Source organism: Sabethes cyaneus, chromosome 3 (genome assembly GCF_943734655.1).
Source record: "Sabethes cyaneus chromosome 3, idSabCyanKW18_F2, whole genome shotgun sequence".
Lineage (NCBI taxonomy): Eukaryota > Metazoa > Arthropoda > Insecta > Diptera > Culicidae > Sabethes > Sabethes cyaneus.
The window spans coordinates 25769137-25795028 of NC_071355.1; the positions used below are offsets into that span (position 1 = coordinate 25769137).

Sequence of the window (25892 nt, forward strand, 5' to 3'; positions counted from 1 at the left end):
ACCCTACCAATGCTCTCATGCTTTCGCGGCTTGTAGGGGGAAGTCCCCTATGCTCGGACACTTAAGATTTTTCAGATAAAACTCAGAATAAAGTTCTATCCACATAAAATGTTTGTTGAGAGTACTAGTAATGCGAAAATGTATGCTGCAACTCCATTTACAAGGCACGTTGATAGATCGACATCAAACTGATATTTTGATACAATTTTTTTCTGATCTTTTCTGCCTATTGCATAGCTCATCTAATTTTATTTCACATAAGAATCAAAGATACAGCAATTCTAGAATAAGTAACTATGCAATGCACTTGCATGAAATTTACTCGATTCTCTATGTTTTAAATGGTTGAACTTTTGTCAGTTCTCATTCGTTTACCTCTTGAAACAAAGACGTCATAATTGGGATACCATGAAATCTTGCAATTTACTGTTGTTCACTTCTTTCCGAATATTTTAATCAGGCTTTGTTTTTGAGAAAACTTAGTGTTCGGACATAGAGGCTGTCCAGCCATAGAGGACCTCCCCCTATAACGCTTTTAGGCGGTTTCTGTATAATTCTTTCCATTCCAACTTTGGTTTCAGCTAGAATTTAAAAAATGTGTATGAAAATCAATCTCTGCATTCGGCATTGTGCTATCGGGAACATTGACATTCGATCTTTGTTTTTCAATGAACATCAACAGCACTACCATTAGATAATGCACGAGAACAATAATCCCGACTAACTTACACGGTTGATCAAAGCTCCCCTGGAGCGAGTGATGTCCTATGTGCGTGTTTCCGGAGCACTCTAGAATCCTTTCAAATCACGCAGAGGGATTGACATAACTATCGAAGGTTTGATCCAGCGAGCGGGGATTGAGACGAGAAGAACGCCAATGTATGAACTTGAAACTGCCCTTTTCCTTACGGAAGATATACGTGCATTTGCCATGTTTGAACGAAAGGTGTTGCGCACTATTTTTGGCGAAGTACAAACGGAAAGCGGAGAGTGGCGCAGGCGTAGAAACCACGAACAGTGACCTGTTAACCCAATGCCCTTCTGGTATATAAAAAAAATCCACTAGCTGCACGCTACAACTACTTTGTACTATACATCTGGCAAAGATGGCGATCTGGTGGGCCGGCCATGTCGCAAGGATGCTGGATTACTGTAAACCAAAATTCGGGGACTTATACCGTCATTAGACATTACCCTTCTTTATCGACAGACTTCGCAGCCGGCTGTTAGAGTGCAGGAAAATTACGGGGCCAGTGTAAGGATCCTACTGCCTCTATCTAGCAAACACCGCATACACACTTAAATAAAAGCACCGAGCTCGGCAAAATTTTGCCGAAATCTCTACAGCCTTATGTTGCCAAACGTTACTAAGGATCCGTACTCGAACTCGAACATACGACGACTGGCTTGTTAGACTAGCATCGTACCTCGAAGCTAACGGGACGCTTAACTGTATAGTGAAATCTATTTTATTCAAGAACCCCACCAGTACCAGGAATAGAGGGATCCAACATGCTAGAGAACTCGACCAGCTGACTTCCGGTTCCGGTCGAAGCTGACTTCCGGTTACGCTGTCAAACAATCAAATATAGATTTATTTCTCACCAAACACTGAAGAAGGTTGCTACTTGCAAATAGGTAGCAGTCAAAATACGTGCTCTTAAGTCGCTTTTAACGCGAAGGATACGTTCCGCGTAAATCAAAATTGCGTAAAAAAACCGCGTAAATTCCGAAATTCGCGTAAAAACCGCGTAAATTCCGAAATTTGCGTAAAAAAACGCGTAAATTCCACAATTCGCGTAAATAAACACCAAAGTTTCGCCTAAAAAAGTTAAAAAATAGACTAATTGACCACATCCGCTTGAATTCCGAAAATCGCGTTTAAAAAACAGTGTAAATTCCGAAATTCGCGTAAAATCAGTCGCGTAAAAAACAAACAGTGTAAAAAGCGACTTTAGTGTATTTGCGAAATATTTTTCGGAACTCTTAAACCAAGCATTACAAAACAATTTCTTTTAATGAAAATGTAAGTAAATTTTCTCAGCAATCCAGAAAAAATGGCACATCGAAAAAGTTTATCTAAAGTTTTCCCACATTGGTGGAAAAAATTTCATGGAAAATTTTCGAGATATTGTTTTATTGTTCTACAATGTTTATAATTTGAATGGTTGAAAACATGCAACAGAATTTAATTTTGTTCCTGAGCTACGACCGAAAAACTAACAACCAGTCAGGGACCTTCGTTAATCGTCAAAATATTTTGTGATTGTGACTGACCCGGACTTTTCGAGCTTCACGGTTGGTTACATCCCGTAAAGGTCATCAAATTCACGCCAAACGCATTCAGCTAATCATCTGTCAATCTGTATTAACGACGACCGGCGGCTCATATTATATTCATGTCTCACTGTCTGTGAGAAACACCCGTTCAGGGTGTATTTGAACAATACTAAACCAGACGGCGCGCGGGGCAAAGCAAAGGGTACCGATAACAAAGGGACCGATAATTGTTGACCTTATTAAAAGTCAAAGTCAAAGCCAATTAGCTGCCGTTTCGTGTAAAAGGTCGCATTAAATCACCATGGATGGTGCGGATTGTATTCCCAAAGTTAACAAACTTTGAACCCGCTTCGTTTTTGGTGAAATAATAGAACATTGAACATGAGTTTTAGCACTTATTTACAGTACAGTTCTTAAAGCTTACGGCTACGGGTGAAGCCATTCGCTATACTCACCGAGTAAAGTGCACACTATAGTGTTGTACTAGAAGGGTTTCACCATTTTGCTTTCACCCATTTTATGCAATGCTTTGGATTTGCATAGAACACTTGGACTGGAAGTTAAATTGTTTATTTTTAATTCACTTATGAATGTAAACCAACCCGTTCGTCGTGTGACGTCGTCAACGCTCAACGGTAGAAAAACTGGGTATAACTAGTTTCCCGCCAGGACTATTTTTACGCACCGAAAAATCTAGAAATTACTGAAGTCGCTAATTATAGATGGTTGATTTTCGCAATGTGACAAACAGCAAATTAAAATTTGATGCGGAAATTGCCGGCAATTTATGCAACTGCTTTGCATCCATGTTCTCACAATTGTTTGCAGCTGTGAAGCAAAAGGTGACGGCAGAATTCTCTCGCATGATGATGACTTCCTTTGTTTATTGGCAAACAGAGTGTAGTTTTGATTTTTTTAAAATTCTAACTAGAGTGTAGTTTTGTTAGAAACACTCATTAACTACGGCATCATGTCATCCTGGCAAGACCAACACGGCGCGACGAACAAATGAAAGTCAAAAAATGAATAATCGAATAATGAATATCTGCATACCGCCTACACCCCTAGAGTGACGACGGCCGAAGAAACCAGCCGAAACAGGAGGGATGTCATGCCGGTGAGTGTCTCCGCGATCGGAACGAGGTGATAGAGGTGTGTGCGGTGACAAATTTGGCGTCGGTGGTTTTCTTTTTTTTTTTCGCGGAACAATAATGCCGGGCATCACGAGTAAACCAGCACCAAATCGAAACGCGACTGTTTATCGTTTCGTTTGCCGTAGACCTGAAACTGGATGAAAGCAATAAATTTTTGAGTTATGACAGTTGTTGATGCGAACCGGGCGGGTAGACGCGCGCGGCCAAGAATACCATCACGTCACGCAATGGGCCGACCAACCGACCAAGTGCGTGCGGCGGTTTGCTTACTATGGGCATGGGCATGCTAAGGCGAGAAAGACAGTACGCAAAGGTTGTTACGATCAAAATTTGGACGACTTAAAATTTGAAACTGGCATTTAAAAAATTTGAACAACCCTCATTTTGTAGTTCTGTGTGTACAAAATGACAGCTTTTTGATTTTGACTCGACATTTTCTCCTCAGTCGCCAAAATAGCTTCCAAGCAACGCATTAAAACGCATTTTCATTGTAGCCGGGACCGTCAACTAGGAAATTTAGCAACAACCCCAGTGGAAACCAAGGTCGTAGTATACTGACAGTGAAAGAGGGGTCTTTCGAGCTACATTGGCCCATGGCGATACACTAGGGTTGTCCGAGGGTCTTTGCAAGCCAGTACTGCCAAAAAAATTAAACAATGAACGACGACACAAGTAAAGCAATCCAGATCGAAATAATCAGCAAAGACCTACGCGACGAACCTATGTACGTTCAAATCTTGACTGGGCGATGCTGCTAGCAGTAGGAGCATTAAACTAGCCCCGTAATTGTTCTATACTCTAAATTTCATTGGAAAAAGCCATGTACTTTCTGAAAAACTGAAGAGTCGAAAGTTCGACAACGCAGCGCTGCAAGAGGACCGCTAAAAAGGACCGATGGTACGTACGTATAGGGATGGTCATGTCATTTACCACAACTGCGGTAACACACACAAGCTGGGTGATGGCCAATTAACCCCCGAATGTACATATTATGAATTAAGGACCGATTCTTCAATACTAGCTTAATCAACGTGCACAGTCTTTGCCTTGGAAATGTCCGTTGGAGCTAGAATACGACCTCTGCTCAAAACATGACGTCAAAATCCCCGATGATAGTTCCCGACTATAGTCACTGAGAACATAATTTCGTATTTTTTAGAATGAATATTCGTAGAACTGTATTCGTAGCTAATAAAAAAATCGTACCTTTTAAAAACATTCGTAACCTTAGTTTCTGCTGCAAAAGTTGCTAATACGATAGGTTCGAATTTGGTGCGAGGGCCCATTCGTAGCGCATTTTGCACCAGAACGCATTTGATGCACGGTTGTTGCCTGGCATCGTTATTGACAAGATCAGGCCGCGAAGATTGTATGGAAGAGAAAATATACTTGTGCAATTATGATCTGCTTCATACACAGTCGTCGTGGTTCTGTGGTTTGCGGCGCAGTCGGCCGTTCTTACGGTAATATGGCAAACCAGCTCAACTTCGCTTCACGATCAGCCATCGTTTATATGTACGAAATATTCAGCATTGATTTTACGAATCTGCTTCTAAAACAAAGGTTCGTTTTCGTACTATAAGTCATGTTTTATTCTTAGTGTATAATGCCCAGGTTAGTCAAGAGGAGGAATTTAGACAGGTGATTAGACGATTCAGCGTGCACCAGCAAATGAGCAAAGACGGCCTATCACTTGACGACTTCGCCACTTACACTAATATGACCACACGTAGCACCTTTTTCCAACGGCAACCTCCACCATCGGTACACCTGGGGATCATCTAACCAGACGAAATCACAAATCGATCACGTTCTGAGAGATGATCGGCGCTTTTCAGACCGCTACCGGACGTCGCGATGCCGCGCTGCCGGAGACGGCGAGCTGGATGAAACCTCTCTTAAGGACTGTTGGAATATCGTGAACACTAGACATTAACAGTGTAGCGGAGAACGGTCTAGGCCGTCACAGAGTCGACGTAACGAATAGTTTGACGAGGACAGTAGCGTGGATATTAGTGTCGCGTAGAGCCACCCGTCAGAATGTGGAGCAATACAAACAGAAGCGGAGGCAGCAAACCCGACTCTTCCAGGAAAAGAAGCACCACCAAAAGGAAAAAGAATGCGAGGAACAAGAGCAGCTGTATCGTTTTCACAACACACGGTAGTTCTATCAAAGACTCTGGTCATCAGCTGGCAGTGAAAATTTGTGATACTTAATCTGATGAATTTTCTGTTCCATTTAGAATTCTTCAAGGCAGCCAACTAGGACCGTTGATATTCCTTCCATACATTAATGATGTGAAACCGTATAAAAGTTAATCCGAGCAAATGTGCTGTCATCACTTTTTTTGCATCTTGTTAAGATCTGGGATACGGAACGACTACTGTAGGAGTGGAAAAGCGCGATTTTTTTCCCTATCTACAAAAAAGGCGAGATCTACAAGAGCTGGATTGTGAGAACTACCGAGCGAACACCTTCTTAAATACCGCCTACAAAGTTTTTTCCACTGACTGTCTTACTTCCACTGACTGTCGCCAATAGCCAATAGATTCTTGGAAAGTTATCTAGCCGGTTTCAAAAAACGGATTAAATCTTCACGCTGCGGAAGATCTTAGAAAAGTGTCCGAGTCCCCACGCATCACCTGTTCATCGATTTCAAAGCCGCATATGATAGTGTAAATCGACAAGCAGTATCGAAAGTTCCGGACGAAAACGGTTTTCCAGGGAAGCTTATCAGACTTATCATGGCTACAATGGATGGGATTCAGTGCTGTGTGCAGTGTGAGAATTTCGGGTGGATTGACGGACCCATTCGAATCTCGCAAGGGACTTCAACAAGGGGATGGCCTTCCTGCCTGGTATTTAACATTGCGCTTAAAGGCGTTATAAGGCGAGTGGCGATCGACATATGGGGAACGATTTTTACTAAATTAATTTATCTGCTTCACTGACGACGTCGGCATAACATTTGAGGCGATGCAAGCTCGGTAAACCAGACTAAAACGCGAAGCAGAGACGATTGGGTTGAAGATAAATACGTTTGAAGTGAACTACATGCTGGCGGGTAGGACCGAACTCGACAAAATCGGCTTAGGCAGTACCGTGATAACCGACGGGGATGGGTTTGTGGCAATCGACGAGTTCGTGTACCTTGGCACACTGGGTATAGAGGACAACAATACCAGTCATGGTGGACATGTGCATATTGTACAAAACGGTGATTAGACCGGTTGTCCTCCATGAGCATTAGACGTGGACACTGCTAGAAGAGGCCATACGAGCACTCGAAGTTTTCGAACGGCGTGTACTAAGAACCATCTTTCGCGGTGCACAAGAGAGCGAGGAATGAACCACGAACTCACGCGTCTCTACGGCGTACGCAGCATTCTAAAAGTGGGCAAAGTTGGACATGTTGCTAGAATGCCAGACAACTATCCTGCAAAAATTGGCCGGCAGAAGACCTGAACTGAGGAACTGAAGACCAGTTGCCATGGTCTGAATTAGACTGAGAAATAACGTTATGCAGGCCTTGTCATAAGACATAAAACAAATTAAGTAGATAAGCCTTGTTTGTTCAAATTTTGATTGCACCACCCTTTACTGACAGTAGGTGCGTGCGTGATGTAGACGAAATGGCACGCTAAAGAAGAGCGTTTATTGTTTGGTGACGAAACATGACATACGGATTGACTGTGAGTGAAAATGTTGATTGATTTGACAATACAGTGGAAAACTTGACTATTCTATCGCTTGTTACAGAAAATGAAATAAAATATTAATACAGAATTCATTGTTTGTGTCATTCACAACATGTTAATCAGCGTTAAGCTGCTAAGGAACGCTGCGGAAGCTCCACGGGATAAACATTACTCAGAAATCTCGTACGTTCTAATACTCACCACCATTAGCAATAAATTCTTTGCACAATACAAACGTTCCCGCACAATTACTCAGCGACGACCAAGTCGCAAATTCTGTCATTTAGCATACTCGCTTAAGTCATAAACACAATTGAAGAATTTTATTACAACACTGCTCTGATTTCAAAAAAATAAATTAACTGAAATTTAAACACTATTGTTTGCCACTTATCGCCGTAAACTGCAAATTAACCGCCTAAAAATTAGCTCGCCATTGATTTCCTGTACGGGCTCAAACCTCAAACCTCAACTCGGCTTATCGTTACAACTTATCTTCACGGCACAGTCGCACGGTTCGGTTGGTGTCAACTTGTAACTAGAGCTCGATGGGAAATGTTTCAACAGGCACTAATTTTAGAGGATGTAGGTTTCTGTTCCTCTTTCACTATTATACGTTCATCGTAATTAAGCACGCCATCTACCCTGGCACATTGCGTCACCACCACTCCCGGGAGCACCACTTCATCCGCGTTCGAAACCCAGGTAAACCGATCAGCCCAGTGACATCATGTGTTTTTAATAATCACTCTTTGTAACACGATATCATCCGACTGTAATCATGAGACACACGTGAAGGAAACTGCACAATAGTCGCAATAATGACTGCCCTACGGAGTCCCATAGGCACGAGCACGTTGCTGACTCACTCCTCCTGCTAGAACACAGTGCAAGCCGCTGAAGATCGAACAGGTAACATGTTCTGTTGCCGTTTGGCGCTGCCGCTCGTGCCAGAATGCGATGAACGAAACGAAATGAAACGAAACGTACGTCTTCGATAACGGCGACACTTGATGAACGTAACAAAATGCCCTGCGGACACTAAACCCCACCAAGGGCTCACTGTATCGTTTTTCTACTCCAGTACTTCAGGTGACCAGTGAAAAACGGTGCACTCACACGAATCGGCAGACCCCTCGGTTGCACACACCACAGGGCACGAGGGTGATTCCGAAACCCCGGGCAAACACTCTTACTCGTTATCTAATCACCGAATCGCGATCGAACGGAACACACCTCTGCTGGCAGGAATTTGCAGTTTCCTCTTGACTTTGTGCAACTATCACACAATCACACTTTTCTAGTCCGGTTCAATTGTTTACCTAACCAGACCTGTGCTTATCGGCAGACGACTGTAGTCGAAAGATCCGCACGCGCGCGAATCGAGCAAAATCATCATTCACTAGTCATAAACCTGCACCGACCAGCTGTGATGATCGCGAAGCACTGAGTGTGAATGATGACAGAATTACGCACTCGATCACTTTCAGAACTGACGAGTGGGCAGCACGAGGTCACCTTACTTACAATACGCAGATCGCCGACGGCAGCCAACAACATTTTTTTTCTGCTGCTTCTTGACCTATTCAATTGGAGTTCAGTTAAGCTCCTTTGCTTGAGGAGCTCTGCAGACTGCAGCAAAGTTCGTGAAATCATCTGCACACAATTAGCACAAACATCAACCACTTTTCAGCTTTCAGTTCAAACTCTACGCAACTTAATTGGATAAACACGCGCCGGCATTGAAACTAGCCAAAAACGGAAACTCATCCACTCGAAGGCAGGCAGACGTTCCTATAATAGCACACCACTTCGCTTCGGATAGGTAGGTTGTAGGTACGCACTTTGCACACGCACTGTGCGATGTCTTCTCCGGCCGGAAACTGGCGACAACAGCAACGACAACGACTATGGACATGACGATGCCATGCGATGCGATGGCGCGGTGCTGTAGGGACTCTGTTCAGTCAGTCCGTCAGTCAGTCAGGTCACACTAACCGAACCGAACCGCCCTCACCAACAACCGGCTCTCGCCAACAACAGTAGTGGCCTGTTGACTGTGTGGAGGAAATCTAGATATGCCGGTCGGTCGGGTATTATTTTGTTCCAGTCTTTAATGACACTTTAGAATCGAAACCAGATTTTCTTTTTCATTCTTGGAAGTAACTATAAAGTTTAGTTCGTATAGGGTAGGGAACAGGTGGCAACTGCGGCAAAACGTAGCTCACGACTTTGGAGCGACGTCGCGACGACGAACAGTCGGTGGTGGAAAATTATCTACCGTGAATCGAAGCGATATGATTTAGTATTTTGATCAAGTTGTTTGTGCTGGTAACACACGAAACAACAAAAAAAACAAAGATAATACAAATGACATTTTATTGAACCCCGATGAAACTAGCTTCTTTCCGCACTCTGTGAAAGTTATTTTTAGATGAATTTATAGATACTATTTCTGTATAATTTCTTAATTCTATTCAGTGTTGACCAATTGCCTAACGTTCGTATTCTTCTAGGTTATCGACAGCTGTTGCAGATTGGTTGTGAAGTTATTTATTCGCATTAAGCTACGTTGTGTTCAAATGAAACATAATATCCAGGGGGTTAAATACCTATAGAAAATCGTGATCTCTAGATCAATCAATGAATGATAACCAATCTTTTTAGTTGTGAATCCCCTGGCGGAATTCCGTATACTATCTTGCTACGAGTGAAGTTTTTGGAGAATCCTCATTTGGGAAACACTGCTCTAGAACACCAAGATACAATAAAACGTACAGTTCATCTTAACAGAAACTAGACAAAACTACTATAGTTAGTGTGCCTATGGGTCAGAGGAACGTAAGGGAGTGTGTATAGGGTGCTATCTCCCTGCGTTGGTATGAGGAAATGTTCATCAACTTCTTCAAGAAGTCCATCATTGATTTCACCGTGCCTGATTCTTACTGTCAGGTATTGTGAGCCAGTTAGTATTGTGTGATAGTTGTATCAACAAATTATCGTCATAAAAATGGCCACCAATTTATTACGCGGTGGTCGGTGTTCTTAATTTAGTTCTGAGTATTTTATTATAAGGGAGTTCAGCATCGTTTGCTTTCGTGCCTCATTCGTTGTAAAAACTTGAATACTAGCTTGTATTATTGAGCACGTAAACTAACAGCATGCGGTAATTTACACTACTTGTCTCAGATGGAAATCTGAATTTCGTGACGTTGGGTGGGCTCTCTAATCTGCTATTTAACATTACCTTGAAAGATGAAGAGCAAACATGGAAAGGAACGGAACTATCATCACGAAATCTGACATATGTACTTCTTTGGATGCCATCAACATCGATATCATCGGAAATAACCGTAGAGCAATGGGAGAGGTCTTTAAGTTGAAAGCAGCGGGACACCGCCAAAACCAAGTGGTTGCTGGCAGGGATCGTGGGAGTTCAAATGGTAACAAGTAGTAGAGGAACTCGTACACCTTGGTACGCTCGTGAAATGTGACAACGATGTAAACCCCCAATGAAAGCCAAAACTATTTTCAGCAATAAACAAGGAAGCGGTCATAGGGGATTGAAGAACGGCAGGCCCATAGGGAATTGAAGAAGAAATAGCAGAAGAAAAAATGAAAATGTTCTGCTATCACGGTTATTTCATTATCATACAACTTTTCGGCAAAAACAAAAGAAAAACCTCTTACTGTTTACCGTCAAAACGTCTGAGGATTGCGAATCATGAATGATGCTCTCTCTGCTCTCATCATCGAATAATGAACGAAGTCTTATCTTTCACTGATACATGACTCCTTAGCGAAACGGCGGTGAACTAGAAGTGGTAGATGAGTTCGTGCATTTGGGATTGCTGTCGCATTTCATTGACGATATGAATTTATTAAATAAGTTCCAATCCGGTTTTCGAAAGAATCATAGCACTGGCTCGGCTTTACTTAAAATTCATGACGATGTTGCTAAAGTCATAGATAGAAAAGGTTTGGCGATCTTGTTACTCATTGACTTTAGCAAGGCTTTTGATCGTGTTTCACATCGCAAGCTATTGAATAAACTGAGTTCTCAATATGGTTTTGGTCAAAGTGTAATCAATTTGTTCAAGTCATATCTCAGTGACAGGAAACAAGCAGTATTCTATAATGAATGTATGTCCTCATTTTGCAATATCAAATCTGGTGTTCCCCAGGGATCAGTACTTGGTCCACTCTTGTTTTCATTATTCATTAATGATCTTCCAAATGTTCTTGTGCACTGTTCTATACATCTCTTTGCGGACGACGTGCAAATTTATCTATGTGTAAATGAAAACAGAAATAGTGCCACCCTATCGTTGCTGATCAATAATGATCTTGAACGAATCCTTCAATGGTCTTTACGCAACTTATTTCCTATTAATATGTCAAAAACTAAAGCAATGATGCTGTGCAAGTTGAAAATCCCTCCCAGTCCTCCACAGTTATTTTTAGGAAGTGAGCAGCTCGAGTTTGTGAACCGTGCTAATATACTTGGTGTAATATTTAAGTCGAACTTAGACTGGAGTTCTCAAATCAATGCTCAGGTCGGTAAAATCTACGGTACATTAAAGCAGCTCAACATAGTAGCTAGATATTTAGATGTAAACACGAAACTCGAAATATTCAAAAGCCTGCTTTTCCCTCACTTAATATATGCCGATTTTCTTTACATCAATGCATCAGCTGGTTCTCTGAACAAATTGCGCGTTGCAGTAAACGCATGTGCTAGGTATGTTTTTAATATTTCTAGATTTGGCAGCGTATCTCACTATTCAGTTAACCTATTAGGATGTCCTTTTTCGAAATTCTATGAGTTTCGGTCAAGCGTCACTATTTTCAAAATTGTACGAACCAGAAATCCGGATTATATATATGAAAAGCTAGAACCATTACGCAACACTCGTACTATAAATTTCCGCATTCCACAGCATAGCTCTGCGTATTACGGTCAATCTCTGCTTGTAAGGGGCATTTCCTATTGGAACTATCTACCACAATCTTTAAAATCTTGTTTATCGACAAATGTTTTTAGAAGAAATCTCTTGTCAAGGCTTAGTGACTCAAATTAACACACAGCAACTGAAAATATAGTTTATAGTTTAGAATTAGAATTAATTATTTTGCATTATCAGAGATCCACCTAATTGTTGCATCAAAAAAGGCATTATGCCTTACGTTACAATAGTTGCTAAATAAATAAATAAATAAATTGCTGGTGACCGCGGACAACAACACTAGTAAGGAGCGCATTCAGGCATGAAATCGGGCCCAATTTGCCCTTCGCAAAACGTCACGATTAGGAAGCATACACCGCCATACGAAGCTAACAATGTACAAAACCCCTAATAGGCCAATAGTACTTTATGGACTTGAAGCCGGAACGCTGCTCACGGAAAGCTGCGCCCTTGCCGTGTTCGAAGGTATTGCGGACGATATTTGGCATAGTACAAACTAAAAATGGAGAATGACGGCGGCGTATGAGTCACGTGCTACAGGCACTGCTTGGAGATTCCCATCGTACATCTCGCGAAAGCCCGTAGGTTATGGTGGGCTGGACACGTCGTAAGGATGCCGGACAACAGTGCGACGAAAACAGTTCCTTCAACAACCCCACCGGCGATTTCTGTGGCAACTGGGAAATTGGCGACGAGTGGCCCAAGATCGAATTGAATGCAGACGACTGCTTGAAACAGCACGGGCCCCCCTCTCAAAACTGCAGACGATGACGACGTCACGACGTAGCGATGTAACCTTCTACAACATCTTGAGCTTTGACTGTAATACATTGACTAGTGCCACATTACACGAAGAACATGTTCTAGCTGCAATTATCTCCCAAGTAAACGATTAGAAACATATGCACTTTGAATTATCGGTACAGCTTGTCAATAAATTTGCTACCATTATAATAATCCTGGCTGATTGTCCCATTTTAAACAAACATTTTGCTTTTGTTCAGAGACTTTCAGACCTGTCCAAGGCTAACGACTCCATTAGCCTGTTTGACGATTTTTATACGAAATTTTGACTCGTTTTGGCTGACAAGCATATCTTGAGAATTGGAAGCTACTCGAACGGAACCACTGATTTTTTGGCATGGACATTATCACTGCAATCAGTATTTTGATCTGTAATGATATTGTCCCGGTATTTTTTTTTTTTGTATTCTGCAATTCATTCTCCTTTCAGCATCGCTATGGATTGAACGTATTGCTGATTATAGGTGCCTAAGTGTTGGTTTTCATTCTTATTACGGATTACTTACGAATGACCGAAACACAAATGGCCGAGTCACGAATGGCCGAAAAATAAATGGCCGAAATAACAAATGACATAATACATCTAATGACCGAATCACGAACGGCCGAATCACAAATAGCTGAATCATGAATGACCGAATCACAATAGGCTGAAATACGAATGACCGAACGTCATATTCGGCCGAAAATAATCACGGCCTTCAGCCTGCACAAATGTTGGGTACATGCTGTCCTTACTCGCTGCCGCTCGTTCGGACTTAACTAATGGGATAATCCGTACTAACGGGTGGCAACTAAAATTTTGGAATTATTTCGCGGCTCTTATGCTCAACAACAAACGAGCTCAGAGAGAAATGAGAGTATGTATGTGTTAGCTCTCTCTCTCAGTTTGTGCGGAAAGCCGTTCTCGTATATTATCTACCATAACTATTTACACTCGACTGTATCGTACGCTGCCCTGAAATCCACGAAAATATTATGTGTAGACACATTATACTCCAGACATTTCTGGAGGATTTGTCGAAGTGTGAAAATTTAGTCCGTAGAAACACTGATCCCCATAACGCCCGCCTGATACTTCCCTACGAAACCTCCCAAGTAACATTTACAGTTGTAATTGACTCTTATAATGGTATTTATGACCAATTTATGACCTTCATTGTTACTTGGGCTCTTGCAACTGAAGTTAGACGACCTAACAAGAGCACCTTGTAGGCGGCGTTGATCAACGTTAAGCCGCGGTAATTACTGCAATTAAGCCGAACGCTTTTTTTTATGAAACATATCATCACATATGTACCAGTATGTACTATGGATGGATACTACGGATATGTACTAGTAGCATAAAAGTCCCAAGCAATCGATTGGAACAAACTGCAATTTGTCTGGAAGTATCAAAACAGTTTATGTTTACTGCGTTTAAATTAATCTTGACTGATCCTTCTATTTTTAACAATTATTTCACCTGTGTTCAGCAGCTTTTTTCATGTATGGACTCATCACTGCGACCACTATTGTGATATTGCCCGGGTGTTATGCTGTATGACACACACTGCATTTCTTTTTACTATAACCATTATTGAGCGAGCGATATGCTTATTAAATTTTATGCGTGCTTGTGTGGCTTGGGTTTACCCTTCCTTCAAACCTTGCTCTACTTTACTCACTCGTTCTTCGCTGCCAGTAGTATCCCACATTATAGCCAACCCTGGCGAGAACTCATTCGTTCCTCTGACCAGTAACACTTAACTATAGGAGGGACTTTTGGACTGTCAAGAGGCTTCAGCGGGTAATATAGAATTCAGCATGACGGAGGGGTAAATGAGGCACCTGAGGTCTGATGCCACTAAGATTCGAACCCAGGACCACTCGCTTGTCAAAGCAGACTCGGTAAACTTGCGGCTACGAAGCCCCCTAGTTCAGAAGCTTACAGAACCGCAGAAAAAATAAAGACATCTGTGGCCTGTTTGGTGAGTTCTATATGGTAGTTTGACTTCTACACTCAATCGACATACGTACTGCGACCAGTATGGTGATAGCGGACAGAGTTCTTTTTTTCACTATCACCATGGGTTAAGCGAACTGCTCATTATCCGTCCGTTATACGCATTTTTACTACTTTTCAACCAATGTCGCACTCTGGAGCAAAGAAGTACGGAGACTAATTGTAATCTCATTCTAATCTGTAATCTCTTGTAAAGGCTCAGTTTTCGGACCGATGCTTTTCTACTGTTAGATAAACGATCTTCCGACGGTTGTTAAGTTTTGTTTTATCCAGATGTACGCTGCTGATGTTCAACTGTATATCGGACGTCTTGATGCGTGCTCACTAGAAATAACCAGGATAGTAAATGCGGATCGCGAAAGAGTTTCACAGTGGTCACGACGAAACGGGTTCGTAGTCAATCCTGCCAAAAACCAAGCGCTATTTGTAACAAGTCGGCATAGATGGGTGAATAGGTCTGTGCCATCAACATCGTGCATTATGATGAATGGAAGGATTATCCAATGGTGAACAATGGTGAACAGAAAGTGTGAACAATCTAGGTTTCACGTTTCAAAGCGATCTTCAGTGGGACGGCTTGATATCCCAACAGTGTGAAAAGATTTATGCAAGCCTACGAACCCTACACCACTGTCTCACTGCTGCTCGAATAGACACTAAGCTGAAACTATTAAAATCCTGCCGCACTTTTTAATTGGAGATGGCTTCCAAGTTCAACTAAGTGCAAGTTCGTTCAATCGTCTTCGTGTAGCATTAAATTGCCGTGTACATTTCGTGTACGCTTTAACACGATATGACCATGTGAGCCATTTGCCCTCTACGAATTTTCTACGCATTCCGTTCCTGTATTGGTCTGAGAAATCTAATAACATCTCAAGCCCCAGCACGTTTGTCACAATCATGTAGTAGTACTGTACCGAATATTGTTGCAATCAAACGGTCAACGCTTGCAGAATTTGGTGATACCAGCAAATAACATCTATAATGAACCACGCCAATTCGCAATTCGTTGGAGATGTTATCAATTGGAATTGTTTACCGCCTACAATAAAACGTTCTCAATCAAAGAATAAAACGTTCTCAAAGCAAATGTTTAAAAGAAACTGTATCCGTTTTTGAGACCGCAGTTAGACTAATTAGTTCAAATAATTTGTTAGTAATTAGTTAACCTTAAGCCAATATGTATAACTGTGGCAAGCCGGAGGTAGTATTTTTAAGAGGTTTACCTTACACTACCTCATAATAAACAAACAAACAAACAAATAACTTCAAACTTCACCAACGCTGGCAGGTTGAGATATTTTTAAATACAAATTGTGCCTCTTCCTCCGTATATTGTTCCTAAGACCACGTATTGGTACAAGTTATAATTCGACCATGGACAAGAGGTTTCATTACGCACCTCGAGCCAGTACCACTCTTATAAATTTGCCCTGGCAAGAGCCTTCCTTCTGGGATTATTGGTAAATGCAAAATTCATAATGAAGGAACCCAAGTAACAATTTGGGTTTTATTACACTCTTATGATGACATTTAAGACCAAAATTGGTCTTGAAGACCACCACAAGAGTACAATAAAACTCACATTGTTGCTTGGGAAGGATGTGGGCTGTGCTTAAAGCAACACAGCGGCACCCTCTTTGACGAAATTGCTGCCGGATACTGTTTTTTTTTTCACAGAAATGCGACAGAACTCATTATCTGATTTCACCACATTCTAGGCAAGCGTAGGAGGGGTTTCTCATGTTCCCCTAACTTAGGAATCACCCACAGCAAGCCGACTGACGCAGATCTTCAACTTAACCAACTAAAGTTGCAGACTGCTTGACTTAGTTTTTGTGAACAACACGAATTACTGCGAATCACTGAATCATCATCATCATAAGACTTGACTTGCGCCATAGACGTTTCAAACACTCCTACATGATTTCTTCCATCACTCCCTCAAGAAGCGACGCTGGCTTAACAAGTCAGTCGTCCGTATGTTCGAATCTCAGCTAGGACAAACTGTTAGAATCAATGGAATGGTAGCACTAGGTCGCGAAGTCTGTCGAACAAAAACAGAAGATCAATTATCGAAAACGGAATGTAGCACCTAGATTTTGCTTTAATTTGTTCCAGTAGCACGTTCACGTTGTTATGAATGGTGCCGTTACCAAGTGCTAACCGGTGCAGTCTTCTCGCGCATTATGCTTATGGTGCGGAGGTGCTAAGTCTTTATGTAATAATCAATCATTTTAGTGACGAGCACTTTAGAACTTTTCAAAAGGCCGCACAACCTCAAGGTAGCATTCTTGGACCATTTAAATTTCGTTTTTTTTTGCAGAAGGTCAAGTTTTGAAAACAGAATGTAGCACCTAGACTTTACCTTGCTATCACAACATCTGAATCATATCGTTGTTTTATAACGTGACGTGGAAAGTATTATGTATTGGCGTCCTACAAACGGTACGAAGGTAAATGTATCGAAATGCATCACTTTCTCAATATGGAATCCTTAGCATTTCACGTAACTCAAGGGGGTGAAATAAAACTTTCGTTCGATAGAAACCTTAGGATATTGGAGATTTCTAAGCTCTTCCGTTGGATGGGTGCCGTACCGAACACGACAGATTAAAAAATGAATGCATCCAGTGACTTTCGGTCGGTTTTGCTCTGCGTGGTTTGTTTTGGCAAAAAAAAATACTTTTTTATTTCTACCAAACCTTGCCGAAAGAAAACAAACTTTTCAGGGATCAATCTTTTACTATCTGGTCTTATCTTATTTTGCATGTGCTTCATCGCCATCACCGGACCCGAACGTGCCTCTGGATTTCAGTTCATCTAACACAATTTTTATTGTTTATTAAAGGTTTTAAACCTAAGAGGTTCAACACAATATGACTTTTCTAATAGGTCCTCGTTTTTTGGTGGAAGTTGACATAAATATATCGATGACAGATATGAATCAAATTGATCGCAAGCAATGCTCTGCATCCAGTAGAGTCATTGAGTGGAAGCACAAGAGAGCATTCCATTATTAGTTACTAAGATCCGGTCAAACCACTGATGGAGAGGCCGTAGCGACAGCAAATAATCCGTGTGAAGTGAGCATAGTTAGTAAAACTGCCGAACCATTCGGTTAGGCATGAATCTGTAATTTTTCATCATGACAATGCTCGCCCACATATCGCTATATCGTTCACAATATACGTAGAAAATAACCTGCGATATATACTAGACTTGGTGCAGTCCGACATCCTATTAGGTACTTCGATCTATACACAACACTCTCACTGGAAAAATACTTGGATACCGGGCAAGTGATCAAAACGTAGTTTGGTTTGCTCTTAGTCTCGATAGTTTCATTTGCTGGCAAAAAGTCTGGTGGTCAATATAAACATTCTGTTGGACGTTATACAAAGTTCCAGAAGTAAGGTTAACCATTAAATATGGTTCTTCGCTGAATAAGATCTAAGAGCAGCAGGAAGATATATTACATTTATTCAGTTAAAATTTTCAAAGTTCGTCAGTAGAAATATAAGCATGGAGTGTAAGCTCTAATACTGGCATCAGTTTTTCGAATAAAGTAATGAAATATAGCTTTACCAGCCTTTCTAAGTACTAATTGAGAAAATTAGATATATATTTTTCAATAAATTCATTAGGTTGCAAATTTAGATAGAACTAAGCTGCGGACAAGACCCGACTTGACCGAAAATATGCAATGTCACTATCATGTGGGAGTTGTTAGAATGATACCGCTAATTACGGAACTGTAATAAAAACTCGCAAGCTAACCGAAAACAGAATTTACTTCCAAAAGGAATTTGATAAAGTTTGGTTAGCAGCTCTAGATTGTAGATTGGAAGGTAGCCTACTAAATTGATGATATTCAAAACAACACAACAAACTAACTAGAAAAGTAAACAACAAAATGAGACATTCGAATCTGTTTTGAGTACAATTGAGTTTTATCGAAACCGAGACTGGTTTCAATTTATGAAAAAGACAAACTATAAACTGGATAAACATCAAACTACAAATCATCGCTTGATATTCCCATATCGCATACAAATCGAACTAAATCGGACGATCACGGGCACCTAGTCGCCGAGCGAGCGAGTATGTGTGGGCCGTTAGTCCGTTATGGGCAACAAACAAAGCTGCTGCGAAGTTGAAATTCTAGGAAAATCACGAAATAAAGCGCATCGCCATCCTAGAGAACCGGGCTGCTGACTGTAGATAGATACTGCGTAAAATCGTATCGGTTCGGTAACGTACAAAGCCATCGTAGTGCAAGCAAGTGCATCGCAGAATTTACATCGTCTGGGCGAACCTAACCGGTCGCGGTATGATGCGCTTACCCCGGTCCAATATTGAACCAGCGTGTTTAATTATTCCGCATTTACAATTGCAATTGTGTTTGTATCGTATTGTGGAAGGAACTGTAGGCAATTGGATTTTGAATCATGACCAGCTGGGCAGGATTTGTTCCATATTTGAAACGGGCTAGTCGTTCTAATTTTAATTTAAAATTTATTACTTTAGTTCCAAAGTAGATCAAACGATGCGCACAAAGATGTTTGGTTCCCGAAGTTTTACAGCCAAAATGGGTTACTTACCTTCAGCAGTGTGAGTATTTTCTGTGACAGATCGTAATCGAAATTGGAATACTTGGAGGTGCTCATGTCGTAGATAAACACCAGTCCGGCTTTCTGCGTTTCGGCACTCTGCAGGGCGACGTCCAGCTGGTACACAACTCCCTGGAGCGTAGTTTTGTGTGTAACTATCTCCGGATAATGCAGGTTAGCAGTGAATAATGCGATGGCGGCGCCACTAGCATCGCGTCCGGGCTGGAAGAGTAAGCGAGAGCAATTAGTACAGTCGAAGTGAAGCAAGCTGCAAAATAAGGTGGAACAACAAGAAAGGAGGTAGGTACACAACGATGGCGGGTATGATCACCAACAGCAGGATTGGATTTAATACACGATGATTGAAATGAAAACTTACGAAACCACTAATGGAACTGGATAAGGCAATGATTGCCCAGTTAATTTTTATATATGTAACGATAACGGAAAGCAATTTTATTTATCTAAAGTAAAAAGTATGGGTTTTCAAATTATTTCTTTTATATCTGGCGAAAAAACTGCCAGGATGCCACGAAAACATGGCACCAGGTAAGATTGTTATCATTTTCAATAACAACGAATGTTGAGACTCTAAAAAGGTACTGGAAAAAACATCAGACAACCGCACCTCTTTCATACGTTACGTATGGACCCCCGTTAAAGCGCAATAGTTTATACAATTCCTAAACCCAATGGACAGTAGTGGAAGCACTCGGAGCAAGCGCTTAAATTGGCAACTTTCTCCCAGAGGTGCCACAAGCGATTGTAATTGTTTTGCTCGACAGACACGCCACATGCCGGCCACACATCGCCGCCCCGCGTGCACGGTGGGCAAAGCATGGTTGTAGAAGAGCTGTAACGAGCCAGTAAATCAAGCAAGAGAAGAAAAAAAAATGAAACAATTTTCAAAGCCGCGCGAAAACTATACGCACTATAAGCCCGTGCTCTTAAAAATGAATTTCTGTACAATTGAACTCAAATAAGCCGACCGTTTCGATTAGTCTGCTGATGCTTGTGTGCCATACACATTTATGGTTTTAACAGGAGATTCGAAAGCTGCAGATGAGATCAATACCCTGAGACGTGTGCAGACGGAGTTGTTGCGAGTTGCAAGTTGCGATTGAATAGCAACACATTTAGATCGGTATTAAATAACGCACGATAACCCGCAATGCAAACTGTCACGGGTATTATCTTGAAACGAGGTTTCCGTAAACTGTTACCGGACCTTGATAAACAAACTGGAGAATTGCATTTGCAATGCCATTCATTAGCACTGTTATCGCAGACCCCCCAATAATCTTTCTACCGATTGTAAAACTGATATCGCAAACCTGCGCTAGTGGATAGGTAGGTATACTAGGTACTCACCAGTATCGTAAACTTCCCCGTTTCGAGCTCTGCCCGCAGGGGATCGGTGAGCGGGTCGAATCCGTACAGACCCTCCCGCTGCCGGATCAGCTCATGCTGCTCGTAGAGTGCCACCGCCCGCGGAATGTCAAACTTTCGTGCCAGCAGGAACTTTGTCGCGATCGCCGGTGTGACGGCCTTTCGGTGCGGGTCACTGTTGGAACTATTAATCAGATCTATGAACTGTTTCACCGCCTGTACGGAAAGAAAGAGAGAGAAAGAAATTCGACTGTTAGTTGTTATGCTAAAAACTAAAATGCTGGCTGAAAGTTTGCAGACCTTCTGCCTAAATAGGGTTCAAAATAAACAGACACTTTGTCGTCCCGTTAGCAGTTAAATAGTAAATAGTAAACAGCAGTGCATATGCTATGCTACCGGTCAGCTGAAGTTGGTTGCTGTTGCTGTAACACACAACCGCGAGCGAGACTCCAACGAATTGAATCATAATTATTGCCGAGCAGTTGAAAGTCTGTGCCATAAAAGCGCTGCCAAACTAGAGCGAAACGAAAAACAAAACATCAACAGCAACAAGAGGCGAGTGGCAGAAAGTTTAAAGTAAATGCGAAAATAAGAATAAATATGGGGGTAGAAAAATAGAGAAAAAAAACTCACTAATTATTCGAAGTGGCGGAGAAAAACTTCAACGGTGGGCATTATCCGGCACACTATCAGTGAAGCTTGACGACAGACGGAAAGTTAGACAGATAAAAAACTCATACCTAGATTCAGTTGTAAGCAACACGGTAGTTGATATGAGCAACATCCTGTTGTACACTTTAGAGATAAAATGTCCCTACGGTAAAGCACCGTTTTTGGTTGATTAACCTTATTGGTTTCCTCCGTGCTTATGTCATTTTGTAATCACTTTTGATCTATTATACAGAAGATAGTGAGTAGAAATTGATAATGTAAAAGCGTAAAAGCTAATCATTAAAATGAAATTTTTGAATTAAAACCAATTGTTGAATTCAAGCTGTACCATACCAAAAGAGAAAACAACCATCCGAGAGCCGGAGATTGAGAGGTTCGTAGAAACTTGAAAAAAATGTCCATAAAAAGCAGCCAATTTTGTTTTTGATGGATTATTAGGATTTTCCAATCGCAAGAATTGATTAATTAGTTGAAATAACGTGGATAACTTACATGTTTCTGCTATTTACCACTCCATGACCTTGATAAACAAATTGTTCCGTAATGGCAGTATATCAGTTTCGGCCAAAATAGCACGGAATAATTGTATTGCTTCAGGGAAGGCATCAGTTTTTCCAGACACTCGTTTACATAAATTTCCTGATCCACGGTTCCGATTTCAATCCACAGGGACAGAGAGTCTTTTAAAACAGATATTTCTTAGCGAAATTCCATAGTTCCAATATGGCTGAAAATATCTGCCTTTTTCCCCATTTCAGTTGCAATTTGAAATTCCTGCCAACGCAGGTGGTTTAAGCTTGACGTAAGCTTCGTCTTCCATTACCGCACAATGGAACTTCGTCGGCATCATCGTCCGGAACTTGCGGAATCGTGTTATGGCCGTCTTATTTTGTGTATAGTCGCGAGTTAGTGTAACTACCTTTTTAAAAGGCGGCAGTCAGAGCAATTTTTTTTAATTCGATGCACGTTTTTTTGACAACAATCCGCTTATCAAATCCCGATCGAATTTAGGAGTCCTCTCCACGCTTCTTTAGCTGCCACTCTCCAGTCGCCGCTAACACCCGCTGCTCTAGCATCCTCATCAACAGCGCTAGTCCAACGGGTACGAGATCTGTCTCGAAATCGACGGCCTCTGTCGGGCTCTCTGCTGAATATTGTTTTCGCTGGTCTCTAATCCGGCAACTTTGCTACATGGCCAGCCCACCGTAGTCTGCCGTGCTTTATTAGATTCACAATATCTGCATCTTTGTATTGCGGAGTTTCCACCAATTTAGAGTCCCACGCGATAATTATTAGCGTGGTTATTTTCTGCGTTTACCACACATGATTGCAATTTAGCAATTTGAACCATAAGTTTTTCGTTATTGCCTCCCCACTGCACTCCTCCTTACTTGACAAGCATATTTTCAATGTATTTATTAAGTACATGATAATTATTATTAAAATAAGAATTTGCGTAGGATTCGTAAATTTGCTGCAAGGTACAATATACTTGGTAAATTTCGTGGTTCACGCGCCTGTGCCACATTCATTCTTCTAATACGCCGCCAAGAATTGAGCGCGGGACGTTACGCGATCGGTCGTTCACTTTCAACCAGGCTTCATTTTCGGTTTTTTGCTCAGTAGTTGCTCATTTGACTGCAGCGCCTGAACTAAGCAGAATTCGAAAAAGTAGTGTAAAGGGCAATTGTAGAGCCAATTATTATTTACATGATTGTTGAAGAAAGTATCGTTTTATCTTTTGTATTTACGGCGCAATGCGGTTGCTAAGCCGTCGGTAGCCAAATGAGCACTCTTTTTGCTACCAACGGGATAGCAGCTCCATAGCGCCGTAAATACAAAAGATAGAACTATGCTTTCTTCAACAATAATGTAGACAATAACTAACTCAACAATTGCCTTTTACACCACTTTTCAAATTATGTTTCGTTGAGGCGCTGCAGTCAAATGAGCATCTACTGAGCAAAAAACCGAGAATGAAGCCTGCTTTCAACATCCATGCTTCGTGGCTAGAATTCCCAGGTATGTGAATTCGTCGGCAACCTCGTACCTTCCACATTATAGTCCATCTCAGATCCAACATCATTCAGACCTCCACGCTTTCTGTCAGCAACCATGTACTTCGTTTTGGCAGTGTTTTTGATCAGTCCGATTCTTGCAGATTCTCTTTTGAAAGGCACAAATGCCTCTACAATGGGGCCAATGTCGATGTCACCCGCAAAGCCTAGGGGCGTTTTAGTGATGATGGTTCCATTCTTTAGCACACCTGCTCTTCTTATCACCCGTATATCAAACAGTAGGTTAAAGAGTGCATTGCCTTGTTTCAATCCGTCTAACGTCACGAATGCATCCGGATTTCACCAGCTATTCTCATGCTTGATTTTGATTTGTCTAGCGTTGTACGACACAGTTTTGTAAGGTTGAAAAGCAGTGTTCGAGCATTATCTGCCATGATTCATTTCTTTTCACTGAATCGTACGCTGCCTTAAAATCCACAAACAGATGGTGAGTCCGCAAGTTGTAAGGCTTGTTCGCGACAAAATTTGGACACCCCTAAACACACACAGCCTCAGAAATACATTAACAATGAGTGAAATATTTTGCAGAGTGGTAGACGTATGCCTGTTCTTTCTGAAAATATAACACTTTTTTATATTACAAGCGCTCAGCGTAAAATGGCGTCGAAAGAAGAGCAGCTGCGAAAAGCAATTGTGTGCGGTCGCAATGAAAATTTCGGATCTCTCGTTAAAAAAACTTGCCAAAAAGCTTGGATTTCCTCCAAGCACTGTTCACAGTGTTTTAAAATCGTTCGATACTCGCTTGAAAGCTAGGAAGAAGGGAAGTGGAACAAAAATGGCTCTGAGGAACCACCACACGGATGCGAAGGTAAAACAAATATTACGGAGGAGACCACATCTTTCTGTACGTACCATTGCTCGTAAAATAAAAATGTCGCCAACATTGGTGCACACTTCTAAGCAACGACAAGGCATGAAGTCTTTCAAGGTGAGGACTGCGCTAAACCGTAATGATAAGAAAAATACGACGGCCAAAACACGCGCTCATAAGCTTTATCGTGAATATTTAACAAAGTTTCCATGCGTTACAATGGACGATGAAGCGTATGTCCTAGAAGACTTTAAACAGCTTCCTGGTATGTCTTTTTACGCTGCCATGAATCGGAATGGCGTTGCAGTGCATTTCAGGACAAAAAATAAAGCCAAGTTCCCCAAAAAATATTTAGTATGGCAGGTCATGTGCAGCTGTGGTCGAGCAAGCAAAAGTTACATCACTACAGAAACGGTTAACAAAGAAATATACCGTGAAGAAAGCCTGCAGAAATGATTGTTACCGTTCCAACGCAGCCATGATGTACCCTCGCTGTTTTGGCCTGATTTGGCATCCTGTCACTACGCCAAAGATGTTTTGGAATGGTATGATGCTAATGGAGTCCATATTGTACCGAAGAAGGCTAATCCACCTAACTGTCCAGAGTTACGCCCCATCGAGCGGTATTGGGCTTTGGTGAAGAGAGAGCTGTCCCAGCGCAAACAACAAGCAACTACTATAGATAAATTTCGAAAATCTTGGACAAACGCAGCTAAATTGGTTGCCAACAATTCTGCACTGACCCTCATGGCAAGGGTAAACTCCAAAGTTCGTCAATTTTTCATCCAGACCAAATAAGTAATGTTAATTTGTTTGATAATTATTAACGATACACACATAAATGATATAAAATTGTTTCATGGATTAAACTTCTAGCAAATTTGTTTTATTGCAAAATTGAGGTGTCCAGATTTTGTCGCGACAAGCCTTATTACCGTAATTTGTCAAGGATTTGATCGGCCATCAATCATGGGATCCCAAGTAACAATTTGGGTTTTATTATACTCTTATGATTGAATTTAAGACCAAAATTGGTCTTGAAGATCACCAGAAGAGTACAATAAAACTCTAATTCATGCTTGGGATGGTCGATTTGGGAGCACGTTTCACCATTCGGGTGTCCGGGTGTGTTTTCGAATATTTCAGCGTGCAAGGTATGTGCTACAGATTGCAGTGGTTGCAGTGAAGTCTTTCAACCTCAGGCCGTTATCATTGGTCGTCGAGTGAAGGCTCTCTTTTCCAATGATTGGGCGGAAAAACTCCTTCCTTCCGACCTGTTCATTCGTTGTTGGAAAACCATGCTCAAGCATGATTCGCCAAAGCTCATTTCGTTTCACTGAATCGTACGCCGCCTTGAAGTCTATAAACAAATGGTGGATCTGCAAGTTTAATTCTTGGCATTTATCGACGATTTGTCGCA

The 25892-nt window shown here is 41.5% G+C and overlaps 1 protein-coding gene across 2 annotated transcripts in view; it reads right to left on the reverse strand.

Moving 5' to 3' along the window:
* Positions 1-25892, reverse strand: part of LOC128741174 (tyrosine-protein phosphatase non-receptor type 9) — a 128552-nt gene that overhangs the window by 46067 nt on the left and 56593 nt on the right. For both annotated transcript variants that reach the window (XM_053836791.1, XM_053836792.1), the window contains exons 2-3: positions 20894-21127; positions 19514-19744 (exon numbers count right to left, since the gene is read on the reverse strand). In XM_053836791.1, the coding sequence (XP_053692766.1) occupies positions 19514-19744; positions 20894-21127 (465 nt within the window). The remainder of the gene's footprint in view (positions 1-19513; positions 19745-20893; positions 21128-25892) is intronic.